The sequence below is a fragment of the Syngnathus scovelli genome, chromosome 11, assembly GCF_024217435.2.
Source record: "Syngnathus scovelli strain Florida chromosome 11, RoL_Ssco_1.2, whole genome shotgun sequence".
Lineage (NCBI taxonomy): Eukaryota > Metazoa > Chordata > Actinopteri > Syngnathiformes > Syngnathidae > Syngnathus > Syngnathus scovelli.
The window spans coordinates 7,464,885-7,481,171 of record NC_090857.1 but is presented as its reverse complement, the minus strand read 5'-3'; the positions used below and the strand labels follow the sequence as shown (position 1 = coordinate 7,481,171).

At 41.1% G+C, this 16,287-nt stretch overlaps 2 protein-coding genes across 4 annotated transcripts; both read left to right on the top strand.

Annotated features, from left to right (window-relative positions):
- The first annotated feature begins 67 nt into the window (after nt 1–67).
- cyp27b1 (cytochrome P450, family 27, subfamily B, polypeptide 1) lies at nt 68–11,558 on the top strand. 3 transcript variants are annotated; one of them, XM_049732685.2, is made up of 10 exons: nt 68–438; nt 3,031–6,317; nt 6,922–7,112; nt 7,626–7,816; nt 8,249–8,449; nt 8,969–9,123; nt 9,190–9,356; nt 9,430–9,511; nt 9,586–9,783; nt 9,921–11,558. In XM_049732685.2, the coding sequence occupies exons 2-10, from the start codon at nt 6,099–6,101 to the stop codon at nt 10,032–10,034; spliced, it is 1,518 nt and encodes a 505-aa protein (XP_049588642.1). In that variant the 5' UTR covers nt 68–438; nt 3,031–6,098; the 3' UTR covers nt 10,035–11,558. The 3 variants fall into 3 exon arrangements, with proteins under 3 accessions (XP_049588642.1, XP_049588641.1, XP_049588640.1); XM_049732684.2 differs by having other exon boundaries at nt 68–449; XM_049732683.2 differs by having other exon boundaries at nt 68–2,267.
- A 230-nt stretch (nt 11,559–11,788) lies between these two features.
- mcrs1 (microspherule protein 1) lies at nt 11,789–15,620 on the top strand. Its single transcript, XM_049732686.2, has 14 exons — nt 11,789–11,979; nt 12,581–12,729; nt 12,818–12,956; nt 13,054–13,218; nt 13,460–13,569; nt 13,651–13,759; nt 13,846–13,984; nt 14,220–14,295; nt 14,480–14,508; nt 14,574–14,666; nt 14,830–14,912; nt 14,985–15,072; nt 15,142–15,269; nt 15,353–15,620. Exons 2-14 carry the CDS (start codon nt 12,581–12,583, stop codon nt 15,437–15,439), a joined length of 1,395 nt encoding a protein of 464 aa, XP_049588643.1. The 5' UTR covers nt 11,789–11,979; the 3' UTR covers nt 15,440–15,620.
- Nucleotides 15,621–16,287: the final 667 nt, after the last annotated feature.

Below are 16,287 nucleotides of genomic sequence, written 5' to 3'. Positions count from 1 at the left end.
TCGCTCAAAGTCAGCTGTGATTGGCCCCAGCTCACCAGCAGCCTAAATGAGAAGAAACATTTTAGAAAACGGATGTAAGCAGGAAGAAAAAGCTCTTTGTTAAAACATTTTCAAGATCTTTGAAGGAAAGCCAAAGTTCAAGGCTGAAACAATTTGCACTAGTGGTGACATCTTGCGGAAGTTGCGTTTGCTCCCATCTGGACCTCAGACTTGTTGAAGTCATCACTCCTTTCTCCAGATGTGTTTACAGAGGCAGCTGTTTGTAAACTCATTAAAATGTTTTCACATCCTCCTTTTTAAGCGTACTCCTCCGACTCAAACTCCGGCCGAAGACTTCAAAGAACTCCTGACTCATGCATTCCGACCACCGCAAATCGGAGGTGATTCATACTAAAATGCACATGCAACAGCAAAATCCTCAGACTGAACATATTAAAGGTAAGAAGAAGGTAAGATGCTTTGATTCTTCTCCACCTTGTATGATTTATCATCATGAAAATTGTGGATTAGTTAATCATATATGACCTCTGCCATCAGGTCATCGACCTCTTTTGACTGCTTGGCCTAAAGGGGATTATGGGATTTAAAATTGTTCCCTCTAAAATTTCAGGTCAACTTTAAGGTCATAACAATAATATTCTGCTTATCTTATTACTAAATGAAATCATGTCTGATGGATATTTTTCATTCAAAAGTGGCAAACAAAGCAGCTGGAGCCTCTCGAGTCTTTCCACCTGCAACTCATGACATCATGACTGGCTCATTATTTAAATCAGCCCTGCATCAGCTGACCGTCAAAGCACTCTTGTTCTAGATTTTTTTTCTCCTTTGTTGCCATTAATTGTTCCTTCAGGATTGAATTGAGTCCCAGGCACTCTTTACATTTGTCTAAGCGGTTCAGAATATGGATGGATGGATCTTTACATCTCTTTACACAACCCCCTGACACTTTTCAACTGGATTCAATTGGGCATGAAAACAACACTATGCATCACCAGAAAAACACCATATGCACAGCGAAGCATGGTAGTGGCAGTGTCATGCCTCGGGGCTGTTTTTTGTCAGCTGGAACAGAGGCTTTATTCAAGGTGGAAGGGGGGGGGGGGGGGTTATGTGCAGGTCCTCCAAATAGTCATCTTTACCACGAACCCTTCAGCTGTCAGTGAAAAAAAGCTCAAACTGCAGAGGAATTTCACCTTTTAGCATGACGTTGACCCCATGCGCTCATCCAAATTAACAAAAGAATGTTTTCACTAGATGTTAAAGTTTTAAAATGGTGCAGACATAGCCCAGACCTAAATCCCGTTGATTATATGACTGTGCACAATACATGCCCTCAAAATCTGGCACAAAATCCGGAGCATTCTTGGAGCAAAGAGAGGTCGAATGTTCTTAGGTCAACACGTACCATGCTGAGATGCATAGCCTCAAACTGTCAATATTGTATATAGTTCAACAAAGTATTCATTTCAGCATGCGTGCATGGATGACAGCTCCGGTCAAGAATGTGACCTGGTCCTTGGAATTAGCTAGCTTGATGCTGAAATGCCTTCAAAATGAACAGAAACAAAGTATTCTTCCAAGAATTTAAATGTGCAGCCAAAATCCAATACAATTTAGACGTCTATATGCGTCAATGGCAGTGAGTTAAAAAGTCAATTTTTATGATAAAAAAACATCACCTTTCTGCTGGGTTACAGTACCATCCTAGTAACACTACCTTCTCATCTGAAACTATAACAGATGTTCGGAACGTGGCAGCACATCTGGATGGTCTGCTTCTATTCACCACCGCTGCGAGAGAGTCCCACGTTTGAATCTGTGTCGACTCGAGCTTTTCTGTGCCAAAAACAACTTAAATTGTGTTTCTATGGCTCAGTGTAATAAGACCTCAACCATAGCAAAAATCTTTTTTTTTCTTTCTCTTTTTAGCATGTGGGTTATATCACATTGCACTACTAGAATGTGTAGAGTAAAAATCAGTTGGGCTTACCATGCAAAAAAAAAAAAAAAATCTTCTCATGTCAGCGAGCTGTTACATGCTAGTAAAATGACCACTAATCGCCATTTGTCTTTATAGATTCCATCAGGCTGATTGGTCAGTGAGAAAAACTCCTATTGCGGCACATGTTGCCACGGTAGCGCTCATCCATCATGCGGACGATGAAAAAAGTCGTTCACATACAGTCGGACGGATACATGTGGCCTCCAGATGCGGTTCTTTTAACAGATGCTATTCACCACATACCTTAAAGTCCTTCACATGGGTAAGATATAAAAGGAAAAGGCAACATAATCCCTAAAGCAAGTTAATCATTTAAATCCTTGTTCATTGGTGTTCAAATAAATCAGTTCGCTTGCTGCTAATCCAGATTTAGCCAGAATTTTAGCAACTTACCTTTTTCTCCAGAGCACTTCGACACAAGCAAAGTGGATTCTTTTGCTAGGCAATCCTTTCTGTCCAAATCAAGCAGAAACTAATAAAATCTTCTCGGATGAGAGGCGACAAATAGAGCAGTCCGGTTGCCATTGATTCAATCACCCAAAAGTTTGAATCACCCTTGAACTTTTCAGCCCAGAGGACTCGATGACTGTCATTTCCAATTCCAATTTTAAACACGGACTTGACCACAGTACTTTATCCCCTATTTTACAAGGCAGTTTGGGTCAAGCTAAATTTGGCGGTAACCTCAAACGTAATGTGATTATTTACTGCATTCTCCCTATTTATCCAACTTTGATCAGCCTTTTCAAAATATACATTATTATATATAAACATAAACTGAATAAAAAAAACCATAAAGATGTTATTACAGGATGAAAAGTTTTAATTTACATGAGGGGGAAAATTTGGTAATGTGCATTTAACAACCTTAAACTCATTTTTACAACCTAATTCTTCAACTTCAATTAATTTGCAAAAGTTTGACGTACATTTCCAAAGTAACTGGGGGGCGTGTGCGGCGCCAGACTTGCCCCCGACTCCCATAAATACAAAGTTGTCCGCTCTGTTTTTTTTTTTTTTTTTAGGGAGGGAGGGACACACAAGAGCACACTGGACGCACATGTGTGTGCACAAAGACGTTCTTCTGCAACCAACAGACAGGCTGGCTGCAGCCATGAACTTTAACATACTCGTCTTGGAGTGTAGAGCCGTCTCCTCTCTGGGCAGGGGGCCAACACAATGAGGGAAAATACCTCTTGGCCTGTCCCCGCCGAGCCGGAGAACATGATCTACAACGGGGCCCCATCAATTCGCAGACGGCACAAAGAGGCTATTCTTTCGCACCGCCCCTTATGTTCTTTCATAATCAATATAAATCCCCCCCATTTTTCTGTTTGTGAAATATATCACATTGTTTAATCCGTCAGCTACTTGTGTGGTCATGAATGAGCTTTCTAATGAGCCGAACGAGTTGGGCAAAGATGAGCATCCAAGCCATTGTTGCAGAAAATTGTTGCTTTCTCGGTACTCTAGACTGCGATATCGGAATTGTAAGTGAAAATTTTACATCAGCCCTACCTTCTTAAGAAAAAATGATTAGGAAACCACCGCGTCTGAGGAAAAACAACCTGACCGGCCAGGCGTCATTCAACTTTGCTACCTGTTTTATTGGGCTTGAAGAGCTTTGCTGAACCTATAATGGAATATGCGTTGATATTTTGCCAGCAGTTCTAAAATGCAAACATTATATTCTTTTAAGCCATTCTTAACACTTGGCTCTTTGGCAGCATTAACTCTACTTAGAGGCTTTCTAGTTTTAGTCATGTGTGGTTTATCATGCATGGCAGAAACAATGCAACCAGTAATTAGAATTATAATCTACTTTGCAGATAAAAAAAAAAACTCTAAACATGAGAGAATACGTCTGAGCAAAATTGAATGGTGTGTAGAAGATAAGGCACAGCTCAATACATGTGCAACTGATATAGTAGGAAAGTGCAAACATTGTCTGTATTGGATTAATACATTCGATAGTAATAAATTGGTGAGCAAAAATCATTCCACAGCACCACGATAATTAAATAAGGTGACATTAAAAGCGCTTGGTTAGGCGCTGTCAACTGCGCGCCATTGGCTTTCAGTAAATTTGCATCGCTATTTTCAAACAAGCAGACGGACAATCTGGTGGCCTTGTCTAAAAATTGTTTGTGTCAATGTTTACCTTCAAGATAAGGCAACGTCTTCCACTTGGGACACCTCGTGTACAAATCCCATGTCTAGACGCTTGCCAAGGTTTGCTCTTTGCTCCATTTTGTTCGAGTTTTAGGCTTGTATTTGGTTTGCCATCCCACTTGTCGATGATGTCCATGTGGTTGTAATGGATTTTAGTTTTGCACCATTGGTGTTTGTAATCATTGCATTGCGCAACCTAATAACTGACTTGGGTATGTCATCATCGCATTTGTGGTCGTCACGTTATTTGTTGTGCAATGCAACAAAGGGTCTTAACCTACTTAATGCCAATCGATGTGGAATTATTGTCTCTTGGATTAACACAATCTTCACGTCATTGGGAACGATTTTTTTAAAATGAGAACAATTTGCAAGTCGCAGTTACGAATGTTTGGGGGGGGGAGTACAAAGTCACCTTGAAGTGATTTTTTTTTCCTCCAGTTTTTTTGCTCTCTTGTTGTCTTGCTTATTTTTAATTTGAAACAGTGGACAGGAATGTAGTCTTGATGCAATGTTTCTTAGTCATGTTGTTACTTTTTTGCTTTTTTATTGCTTGCTCAGTATTGCATTGGACATACTGCTACATATGTACAGTATGCACAGGTGGGGGAGGGGGGGGGAAATACTTGGTCATGCTATACGTCACTGATGCCAAACTCCACCAAATCCAAAATTCCATAAAGCAGATTATCAATCAATCCCTTGCATTTCCCTGAAACATTTCTGATGTAAGACTTCTGGCTCGAGCGTCCTTATAAGGGTCGGCCAAGTCACCCAGGGCCACATGGAAGTATAGCCGTTGGCTTGTTACTCAAGCCTGCACACACACATGGCACTTTACACGAATTCCACTTCAAATTAAATCAGGTCAGGTTTTTCTCCCGGGTTTGGAAAACCCAGTAAGTCAGCAAAAATAATTGTGTGGAGCCACTTTTAAATAGTCCACCACCACCACCACCAGACTGGCCTGTTATTCCAGTTTAACTTTAAATTAGCTCCAAAATTGTTTTGTGACTCATGCTCAAGGATAGAATAGGATCAGTACTGCCTTGTTCCTAGAAGCCATCATATCCACTCTCACAAATTTGAATTATATTGGCAAATCGAAGTCCGGCCTTCCTTTGTGGGGTTTGCTTTTTCTCACTCTTTGGAGTCTTCCCACATTCCGTTAAAAAAAGCATTTTAGATTAATTGAACACTCGAAACTGTCCATAGATGATGTGGAGTGGCGATAGTATCCGATAGATGCGACCCACAAAATGTACAAGCCATTGCATGTCGAGAAACACACCGTGTTTAATTCACCCAATTCCAGCTGCTTGTGAGACACCCCTAAACTTATGATCCTAGAAACGCCCCTGGTACCAACCATCTGTTTGTATCTTTGCCAGCGACAAAGGGTTCTTCTGTACGTTGCCAATATGCAAATGTTTCAAAAGTGTCAAGTGTGCAAAAGCACCCTGCAGTGACAGCATCCCAATGATTTTGCTCCTCCGCCTTAATGCATGAATGCGTGCTGACTCAATGTATCAGCCTGCAGGTCTGTGGAGGAGCAAAGGGCTAGAGATAAGCCAACGTGTCTCTCTCTCTCTCTCTCTCTCTCTCTCTCTCTCTCTCTCTCTCTCTCTCTCTCTCTCTCTCTCTCTCTCACAAGTCATGTATTATTTATCCTGGAGCTCCACGTGTGCTGCCTCTCGGGGTTGGTCCTTTTTCGACCCTGTGATTGGACACACCTCCAAGCTCCACCGGCTCATCCAAGCCAAGGGCGGGGCCTGGGCTCACACCCACCCACCATTGGCCCCGAATCCAAAAATGTACAGCTTTATCTCCGCGGGTTCGAGGAGCAGGTCGTGGGGTTATAAATAGAGCCTCCAGCCCGGCGGGGAAGAGAAAATGAGCATCGGTGTGCGGCGACCGCTCCATGATCTCAGTGAGAAGGATGCTGCAGCAAGCTCTCAGAGTGTCCGGCCGGAGCGCCTTCCCCCTCCTAAAGTGGGTGGAAAGGTGGGCTGAGGGTGCAGCCGCCCGTCCGGACGGGACGACGGTGAGGACTCTGGATGACATGCCCGGCCCCTCGGTGCTTGGCTTCGCCTGGGACTTATTCGCCCGCCGGGGACTGTCCAAGCTGCACCAGTTACAGGTAGGAGCACCTTCAAAAATGACTGATATGCAGGATATTTGAATGCATTATGCAAATTAACTACATTATTTGGGAGGTTTTTGCCTACTTATTACAAATTAGTGGTTGCAGAGGAAGAACGAGTTCTATTGAAAAAAAAAAAACACTTTCTGTCTGTATCAATAATGTTGCCTATAAAAAAATATGCTTGGTGTCGATTCAAGGAATCTGTAAATTGACAATATGCTGATATATTTTATGATTTGCCAAATTTTAGAGCTGCATTCCATCATACTGAGAGGCGTGTCTAGCTGTTGTTAAATCACTTGAGTGCAGTTTAACAACCACTCCTTGTTAGATTTACACTTTCTGGCAGTTTGAGACAAAAGGGAACTGTTAAGAGAACATTTCTTAGATTTGCATTCCACTGTGCATGTGTGCTATTGCCAAGGAACTGACATGCAATATGAGATATGGTAGCATATCGCGATATTGAAATCTTAACATGTACCCAAAGAAATGACATGTTTATGATCTAATGATTTTTTTTTTTTTGCATTGTATGTTCTAAATATTTTGATCACTGTGCTAGTTTCATAAGCTCAAAGCCTTTTTCACATCCCAGCTGGAGGGAGTGCAACGTTACGGCCCCATGTGGAAGGCGAGCTTCGGCCCCATCACGACAGTCCATGTGGCTCATCCGGCGCTCATCGAGCAGGTGCTGAGGCAAGAGGGCCAGCGCCCCATGCGCTCTGACCTTTCCTCCTGGAAGGACTACAGGAAGCTCAGAGGTCAGCACTACGGACTGCTGACATCGTAAGTCTTCTCTTGTAATGTCATACAGTCGATTATGTGCCACCATTTTCCCACAGAGAGCAAAAGTAACTTGGTAGCTGCAATTCACTTCATTTTGTCAGATGTGCATCTCTCACATGCGGAAATTTAATTGAGGCAACAATTAGTTCTGCCTCAAACTGCACTGCATTGTTGATTGGAACCCAAAATAAAACGGCATGCAACTCCAAACTGCTTAGGTGAGGTTGTTACACATTCCTTTACATAGAAGAATAGTTTAAATTAATTAATTGAATTAAATTACCTGTAATTGGCCAGAATGCAGTTTGTGGACTTTCCAGGTGATATCAAAGTGAGCACCTCAAATGTTCAAACCTTCATCGCGTGTCTTCTGTACAACCCCGCTGCCACTAAACGATAGAAATGAGATGGCTCCTTAATTATTGACTTCAACATGTTTAGTATCATATCCATGTCTTTTTAAGCAAGCCACCGCTACATATTGATGATGATGTCGATTTGTATTCTGCTCAGTGAAGGCGAGGAGTGGCAGGAGGTGCGAAGCCTCCTCGCAAAGCACATGCTGCGGCCCAAGGCGGTGGAAGCTTACGACCAAACCCTGAACGGCGTGGTCAGTGACCTCATCGCCAAACTTCGCCTGCGCAGACACCCCGAAGGCCTCGTGACCGACATTGCCAAGGAGTTCTATTACTTTGGGCTCGAGGGTGAGATGTTTTGTAATGAAGCCAATAGTTTAAACATGCATGCCTGACTTGACCCATTTTCTTGTTCACTGACGTCGCATCATTTTAGGGATGACTTGACAAATGCCAGGTTCTAGATTGCAGATGTTTCTTAAGAATCTGGTGCAATTCCACTTTTAACCACTAGATAGCAGCATTTTAAAGCCTAAATTACTGTAGGCTACTATAGTTCAGCCACAGACTTAGATTTTACTCATAATGGTGGTGGAGTACTGTAAAATCTGCTCTTATAAATCCTAAAGACTCCCAAGGAATACATTTGGACCAAGTGATGATCAATTAGAAGCGTTTCATCACGTTTGAGTGGCCATCAACTGCTGTCTGTTCAATTTAGATTGTATCAATGACATGTTTTAACTCATGTTGTTATTTGTTTTTCTCATTTCTTGACAGGAATCTCCTCCGTGTTGTTCGAGTCTAGAATCGGTTGCCTTGAACCAGTGGTTCCCAAAGAAACGGAGATCTTCATCCAGTCCATCAAAACCATGTTTGTACAGACGCTTCTTACCATGGCCATGCCAAAATGGCTACTTTCGCTCTTTCCCCGACCCTGGAACACTTTTTGTCAGTGTTGGGACTTCATGTTTGAATTTGGTAGGTTCCTTTTAGGTCTTCAGATTACTTTTGAGATTATAAAACTGCACGAATCAAATCATGTCATTGAAAAGAGAGAATTTGGATTTATGGTATGTTGCGTGAAACTCCAGAAATGTAATTATTTTTCTTGCGTTCTTCTCATTGGCTTACACTAAGAGCTGGGATGTTATCCACACTTGCTCTTACACATGTATGCCCATCTGAGGAGTCCAAACATGAAAACTGAGCATGTTTCAAATAATCATGCTGATCCAAAGTAGATAAGTAAACCAGAGATTATAGTGCATACACTACAAGATATGGCATAAAGGCTGGATTATGATTTATGAAGTTGTGTCATGAGCCTTAAATGTAGAATTGCACATTTCAGTTATGTTTACCCGCAAGCAATTAAATAAACAAAAAAATAGTTGTTTAGCAAACGCTTGTAATCCATCTCAATAGGTTGTGCTAGTGTACCTGTAATTAGGTGTCTTCATATAATGAACATGATGTGCCTTTTTGCTGCTTTTTCAGCTAAAGGCCACATTGACCAGCGCTTGAGGGAATCAGAGAAAAAATCTGAAAAAGTGGAGGGCCATTATATTGCCTACTTCCTGGCCCAGACTGATTTGCCCATGAAGACTGTATACAGCAATGTCACAGAGCTGCTGCTTGCAGGCGTCGACACCGTAAGACAAAGTCCCAAATTGTAATCCAAATGATTATAATCATGATGATGTTTGTGTTATTTCCAGATATCCGGCACGATGTCTTGGTCGCTGTACGAGCTATCCCGTCACCCCGAGGTGCAAGCCTCATTACGCGATGAAGTTCTGACCGTCCTGGAAGGCAGGAAAGTGCCTCGGGCAGCAGATGTAGCACGCATGCCACTCATGAAGGCCGTGGTCAAAGAAGTGCTCAGGTAGGAGTCCTCCGAAAGACGCCACGTTGGAATGCATGAGTTTATCGTGCTCACATCTGGTGACATTTTACAGGTTGTATCCGGTCATTCCTGCTAATGCTCGAGTTATCACTGAGAGGGACATCCAGGTTGGAGGCTACCTCATTCCTAAGAAAGTGAGGAACGCTTACACCTCAGCAGTATCGCCATCATCATTATTAAAGAGTAACACCAATATCACCCCTTCCAGACGCTGATTACGCTGTGCCACTTTGCAACGTCACGCGATCCGGCCGTGTTTCCCAATCCAAATGAGTTCCTGCCGCACAGATGGTTGACAAAGGACCAGACTCATCACCCATATTCCTCGTTGCCTTTCGGGGTGGGAAAACGCAGCTGCATAGGCCGACGCATTGCTGAACTGGAGCTCTACCTTGCTCTCTCCAGGGTGAGAACACTTCTGGATTGATGATATAAAATAGAAGATGCACAATTTAACATATTTTAACATTAAGATCTCTCTGACAGTGTTTTCTGTACGCTGTCCTTGTCTCAGTCTCTTTTCTGTGTTTCCGGTCTCCATAGATCCTGATCGAGTTCGACGTGCGGCCAGACCCGACAGGTGTTTCTGTGAAGCCCATGACACGGACGTTGCTCGTTCCTAAAAATGACATTAACCTGCAGTTTGTTGAACGATGACTCAGTCTTCTGAGCGAGCCGAGTTACGTGAACGTGACCACGGCTCTCAAGAGCACAAAGCATGCGGGCCGGCAGGGACCTGTTCAGAATCATGTTAAAAAGGGCCACGAGAGGCCTCTGGAGCAGAGTGCAGCGGCCGAGGCGCTCCACAGAAGTTCAACCAGCGGTTGTGATAACGCATATTTGCACAAAGTCTGAGAGCTCACATGAATGTAGTTTCACAGATGATCCTCAGACCACATTTCATTTTTTTATTTTTTATATGACTACATATGAAGTGTCTGGAGCAGATTTTTTGTATCACATCACAAATGCCAAATTCAAGCACAATGTGTACAATTAAGCTGGTCAATTTTCAAGTTCTAAATTCTAAACAGTTTTCCATAGGCAATCAGGTCAATTAATTTTATTCCAATTTATTATCATAAAAGCTTTATCAATTGTACAGGCAGTTTTTTTTTTAAAGTAAGATTTTCATATTCTTAGCTCATATGCACAAATTAAATTGGCTTCTGAAAAATACAACTCAAAAGGAACACAAGTTTGCAAAGCGAGAATGTCATCTAGTGGGGTTTTGTATTTTTTGAATTAGTGGTAATGCGTGTAGTATTATTTACATTAACGTCTGCTTAGTAACATTAATTTTTCTAGGTATTTGATATTTTATTATTGTGTTGCTCAGTTGAGTAGCAAGGTGATTTTCAGTTTTATAGTTAGTTTCAGTTTTAAGGTCAACACTTCATCTGTGATGACAGTAAAAAAAAAAAAAAAAAAAGTGGATGACTTGTTCAATGTCACGTGTGTGACAATTGGACTCAGGTTGTGTTTGACTGCTCAAAACGTTTTGATCAAACTCCAAATTGGATGACGATTAGGGGCGTTTCACTTTGGGACCTTCAAGCTGTGCATGTTTTACGAAGGTCCAAAGAGCATCGCTGAGAAGAATACAAAAAGAGGTTTAGTCATGGTAAAAACCATGATTGGACACTTACAATTTTGATATGTTTATGAAAAACAGTCTTAGGCAGTTATGATTAAATCTACACCCAATGGCAGCTGTTAAAAATATTTCTTTGCATAAACAATCATGGTGCAAATAATAAATTAAGGCAATCCTCACACTTTATTTTTTACATTTTGGAAACTTAGCAACATTGGTGTCTGAATTGCGTATTTATTGTAATTTAACATAAATTACATGACAATAAAATCACAGGTGCATAAGCACTGCTGTGTGTGTTCGTGACTGTTCATCTGTGCCAATTTGTTGTCCAAATGTTTATCATCGATCCCTACTGTTTCAGAATTGAAATGATTACATGTTCTTAGAACTGGCAAGTTAAACGTTAGGCAAGTAGAAAAAAATTCTCAGAAATGTGTTGTTCCATGTCAAAGTTCTTGTCTGGACTGTACTCATTATTTTTGCTTTTGCAACAGACAATACATCCAAATGAAATCAATCAATACGGATACAGTTACTGTAAATATCGACTAGAAGGCAATTCAATAAATGACTGTATACAATATTTGGGCCATTCCACCGAATCAATGTCCAATCAATTTGCTTTTTTTGAGTTCTCTAAATCAGAAAATACACACATTGAACAACCTAAAATGTGTTAAAAAGTTTAAAATGTCTTGTCATACTGTTTGGTTGTTGAAATAGGTGTTGTCTATAATAACAATCTATTTATTTAGTTACTCACTTACTTACTGCTGTCTCTCCAGTCCACAAGACGGCGGTATTGCGCCGTAAACATGTTAACAAACCTCGCCGCTTCCTCACAAGAAGAAGAAAACATGACCACAACAACGAGCTTTATGCTAACTGTATTTTCTTCCGATCTAGCTATGTTGACACTGTTTTGATTCGGTACACTTCACTAAACAATATACACGCGGTCAAATACTTAATTTAGTACTGCAATAAACCAGCGAAGGAACGGTGAGTTACGGGAACGCGCACCTCGCTAACATTAGCTTGCTAATAAACAGGCTAACTTTAGCTCACATTGGAATGTTGATTTAGCTCAGCAAATACTGAATAGGAGATTAAAGCCAATGTATTGCATCAAATTAAGCAAGTAAGATTTATTTGACTATTCTTTTACGTTGATTGTCCGAGCCGACGTTACGGTGCTTTGTTCGGTGGTTCGGCCCTGTGGCTAACGCTCACATGTAAACAAAAATACTAGCTGCAAAGGAAGTAGCATCGCCTGCAATAAATTGTCTAAAAGCCGTATCTAACTGGTTTTATAATGTTCTGAAGTGATTATACATGTGATCTTTTCGCCTAATTGTTGGGATTTTTTTTACGCTGATAATTGCTAGGTTTTGGGGGAAATAATTGCAGGTAAAGTGCTTTTACAATTTTTTTCTGAGGGGGGACTTAATGTAAGTATTATTGAAAGGTGTGGATGTTTACATTTTTTAATACTCAATTTGCACTCATACATTAAATTATACAAAACTTATTTAGTCATGTCCAGCCGTTAAAAGTTTATAAGATGAACATGTCATCTTTGTCTTTTAATGTGTTTGCGCAGATGCAAGCGGTTGAGCCTGGTGCGTCGATGGCGGTAGCAGGTTCACACAGCCGCTCAGAAGACGAAGAATCTCCCGTAATCAAAGATGTGAAAAGGACGGCGACGCAAGCGTTTGGCAGCGGTGTTCCTAAACGCAGAAGTTCATCGAGGTTCCATTCAATCGATTGTCTAATTTGAGCTTGCTCCTCATATTCTGTTGGGGATAAATAAACATGTCCATATGTTACTCATCCACAGATCAATAAAAAGGAAGAAGTTTGACGATGAGCTGGTGGAAAGCAGCCTTGTCAAGTCATCAAGTCGTGTTAAAGGTCCACCTCTTATGGAGCCTTTACGCTGCTCAGGTAGTGAGCCTTCTTCCAGCGAGAAAAAGAAGGTAACAGAAATAAAAAAAAATATCACAGTGGGAAAACAAATGTTTAAGTTTTATTTTGCTTGAAAAGACATTGAAATTGCTCATGGTCTTTTGTCAGATGGCAAAATCAGGACCGTCTTTAACAGCGCCTCTCACAATGCTGATGCACCCTACGCCGATAAGCAAAAGAATGAAGAAAAGTAAACAGCCGCTACACATCACAAAAGATTTAGGTCGCTGGAAGCCTACAGATGACCTGCTGCTCATTAATGCAGTGCTGCAGGTGAGTTTGAAACTTTGGAGTATGTACGTACAATTTACATTTACAGGCAATGCGTTAATTTAGAATCATTATTTAGGTACCTTTATTTTGCTTTCAAGAAGTATAGTGTTGTTTACCAATTCCAATGATGATGTTTTTTGAGTAAATAGGGGAGGCTAATTTAGATCGAATTAGTCTCGAAAAATAAATTGAATTTGATTGTGCAGATGTAATGATGTGATCACGTGTTCATATCCCACAGACAACGGACCTCACATCAGTTCATTTGGGGGTCAAGTTCAGTTGTCGTTTCACTTTACGGGAAATCAAGGAGCGGTGGTACTCGCTGCTCTACGATCCCGTCATCTCAAAGTAAGACGTTTATCACATCCTCCTCCCACTGTGTTGACACTTTGACCTTTGACTTTCCTCCCTGTGTTCGTGGCTGCTCAGACTCGCGTGGCAGGCGATGCGGCAGCTTCATCCAGAAGCCGTAGCGGCAATACAAAGCAAAGCTCTCTTCAGCCAAGCTGAGGAAGTTCTACTGGCCAAGATCGGTTCGGTCAGTACTCGGGGTTCTTCTACGATTGTCTCGCCATTGGGACATTTTATCAGAATCACAGAGTGTCTTTGATTGTCATCACACAGACGAGTCAGCCCAAGTTAGACACATTCCAGGATCTTCTGAGTAAACACCCAAGTGTTTTTCACCAGTCGCGAACCCCCAAAAGTCTACTGGTTCACTGGCAGCTTCTGAAGCAGTACTACCTGCTGGACGACCAGAGCGGTGAGCCCACAGCAAATATTATTTCTTCAGTGTCCTCCCGGTAAACGGATAAAATTAATAGATTTGACTTTTCTTGAATGATTATTGCTGGAGTTGCATTCACTGCTTTTATCAAATTGAACTCTGTCAATGTCAAACACTGACGTTATCACAATTGGTTGTGATGCAAACTTGAATTCTAATTAGAAAAAAAATAATTGACTGCAGAGTGGTTAATAAGTGCCTTGTGTTGCAGTCCAGCCACTCCCAAAGGGCGACCAAGTTCTGAACTTCTCCGATGCTGAGCAGATTGTTGATGAGATCAAGTTAAAGTAAGGCATGCTTTTGTTTTCATTGGGGTGTTCATTTTCAAAGTTTGCTGCAAAATGAAAACCCAATAATAATATTTATTTATTTATTAGGGCCTAAGCAAAACGGCCTCCTGGAATTTTTTTTTTTTTTTTAATCCATAACTTTACACTTCTGATCCATTTGTCATCTTTTCGTCACATGCAGGGAGAGTAGAGATGAAATATTGGAACACGGTAAGAAATTTTGCATCATTCATTGTCCAGATTGAAAACATTACAAATTGGCTCTCCCTTTCCAGAGCTGATGATAACCGATCGTCACCAAAAAAGGGAGATCAGGCAATTGGAGCAAGAGTTGCCCCGCTGGCAGGTCCTTGTGGATAGCATCACAGGTAGACATGACGTCTTTTTTCTTGATTTGAACGGGGATGATTCCGAGGTCCCAGGTCTGCTCAGTAATTCCCAACACATGAAATACGATCAACTAAATACGATAAGGACGATGCTTATTTATTTATTCATTTTACTGAGCGAAACTGCAACTGTGTGTGACAGGGGTAAGCATGCCTGACTTTGACAACCAGACGCTGGCAGCTCTCAGAGGAAGAATGGTACGCTACCTCATGAGATCACGAGAGGTAGGTCGGACACGGTTCCACTGGTTTACCTTTAAGAGCAGATCAAGTTGTAAGCAATTTATCCTCACTCAGATTACACTGGGCCGCGCAACCAAAGACAAACAGATCGATGTGGATCTGTCACTAGAGGGGCCCGCCTGGAAAATATCAAGGAAACAAGGTGATCAAATTGGAAGGAGGAAATTCAAAGCCCGAAGCGTGAGGTTAAAATGACATTTGATGTTCCTAGGAATTATTAAACTGAAGAATAACGGGGATTTCTTCATCGCCAATGAGGGCAGACGACCCATCTACATCGACGGAAGACCGGTCCTGTCGGGCAACAAGTGGAAACTAAACAATAACTCAGTTGTGGAGGTACGTGGGATAGTTATACAGTTCATGATTTTGAAATAGGTCAATATAGTCACAAAATTGTGGCGCTACATCTCTTTCTACAGATCGCAGGACTTCGCTTTGTGTTTTTAATAAACCTGGAACTCATCTCCCTCATCAAAGCTGAAGCAGCCAAGATGACACAACAGTGAATGCTCCACTCCGTTCTGTACATAGAAGTTCTTCGGACTTGCATTTCACAAGCTGGTCAATGGACGGTTTCTGTGGTGTGCTGTAGACTCTGTCGTTGTGGAGCAATTTTTCCACTTTCCAAATTATTTTATTTAAATGTGTAGTGAATCTTTTCCACATTAATAAACAGCTGTACACACACAGATGTCATTCTCTGTGCAGACTTTGACACACATAGCTTTTCATTAACTCAGCAGCTGACATAAAACCAAAACATCTAAATTCCTGCATTAAGCATATTTCCTTGATATATTTGTCATATTGTCATCTTTTTTTTTATACATTATCATCTAAAATTGAAAATAGAAATGCATTATGTCATTTCCAGACAGAATCTAAGAATATCCACTGAATGGTAATATCCGTTTTTATGCAAAGTCTGCATCGACCAGAATGGAAAGTTCTCCAAAGTATAAAAAGCGTGTTTATGGGAATAGCGTCACGATGGCGGCAATACTATTTGAGTGTACAAATAGTATCAAGAGGTGTTACCAATAGTTTTATCTCTCTTAACCACATGTGCAGTGGTGTGCAATGATAAACAAATGTTTATCATTTAATAAAGGATACCCTTAGATAAATACCTAATTTGGTGCTCAGTGATAGATATTTCCAAACTGAAAGTGTTCTATTTAACATCTAAGTTTGGGAACAGTTTGATGGAATCATTCATTATTCAAGTGCACATATAGCGCAGAGCGTCCTCTAGTGGTATGCCACATTATTACTTAATAAATCCCCCAGTTATAGTTTACTTTTATTCAATGCATTTGCATTTAATTTTTAGGAGCTGCTCGTTAACATAATT

What these genes read in the sequence shown, in the direction of transcription:
- cyp27b1 (XM_049732685.2), top strand. Translation starts at nt 6,099, where the DNA reads ATGATCTCAGTGAGAAGGATGCTGCAGCAAGCTCTCAGAGTGTCCGGC. An exon ending in CCAAGCTGCACCAGTTACAG is followed by an intron (nt 6,318 to 6,921) that starts GTAGGAGCACCT and finishes TTCACATCCCAG; the next exon opens with CTGGAGGGAGTGCAACGTTA. An exon ending in TGCTTGCAGGCGTCGACACC is followed by an intron (nt 9,124 to 9,189) that starts GTAAGACAAAGT and finishes TGTTATTTCCAG; the next exon opens with ATATCCGGCACGATGTCTTG.
- mcrs1 (XM_049732686.2), top strand. Translation starts at nt 12,581, where the DNA reads ATGCAAGCGGTTGAGCCTGGTGCGTCGATGGCGGTAGCAGGTTCACAC. An exon ending in AAACGCAGAAGTTCATCGAG is followed by an intron (nt 12,730 to 12,817) that starts GTTCCATTCAAT and finishes ACTCATCCACAG; the next exon opens with ATCAATAAAAAGGAAGAAGT. An exon ending in TACGATCCCGTCATCTCAAA is followed by an intron (nt 13,570 to 13,650) that starts GTAAGACGTTTA and finishes GTGGCTGCTCAG; the next exon opens with ACTCGCGTGGCAGGCGATGC.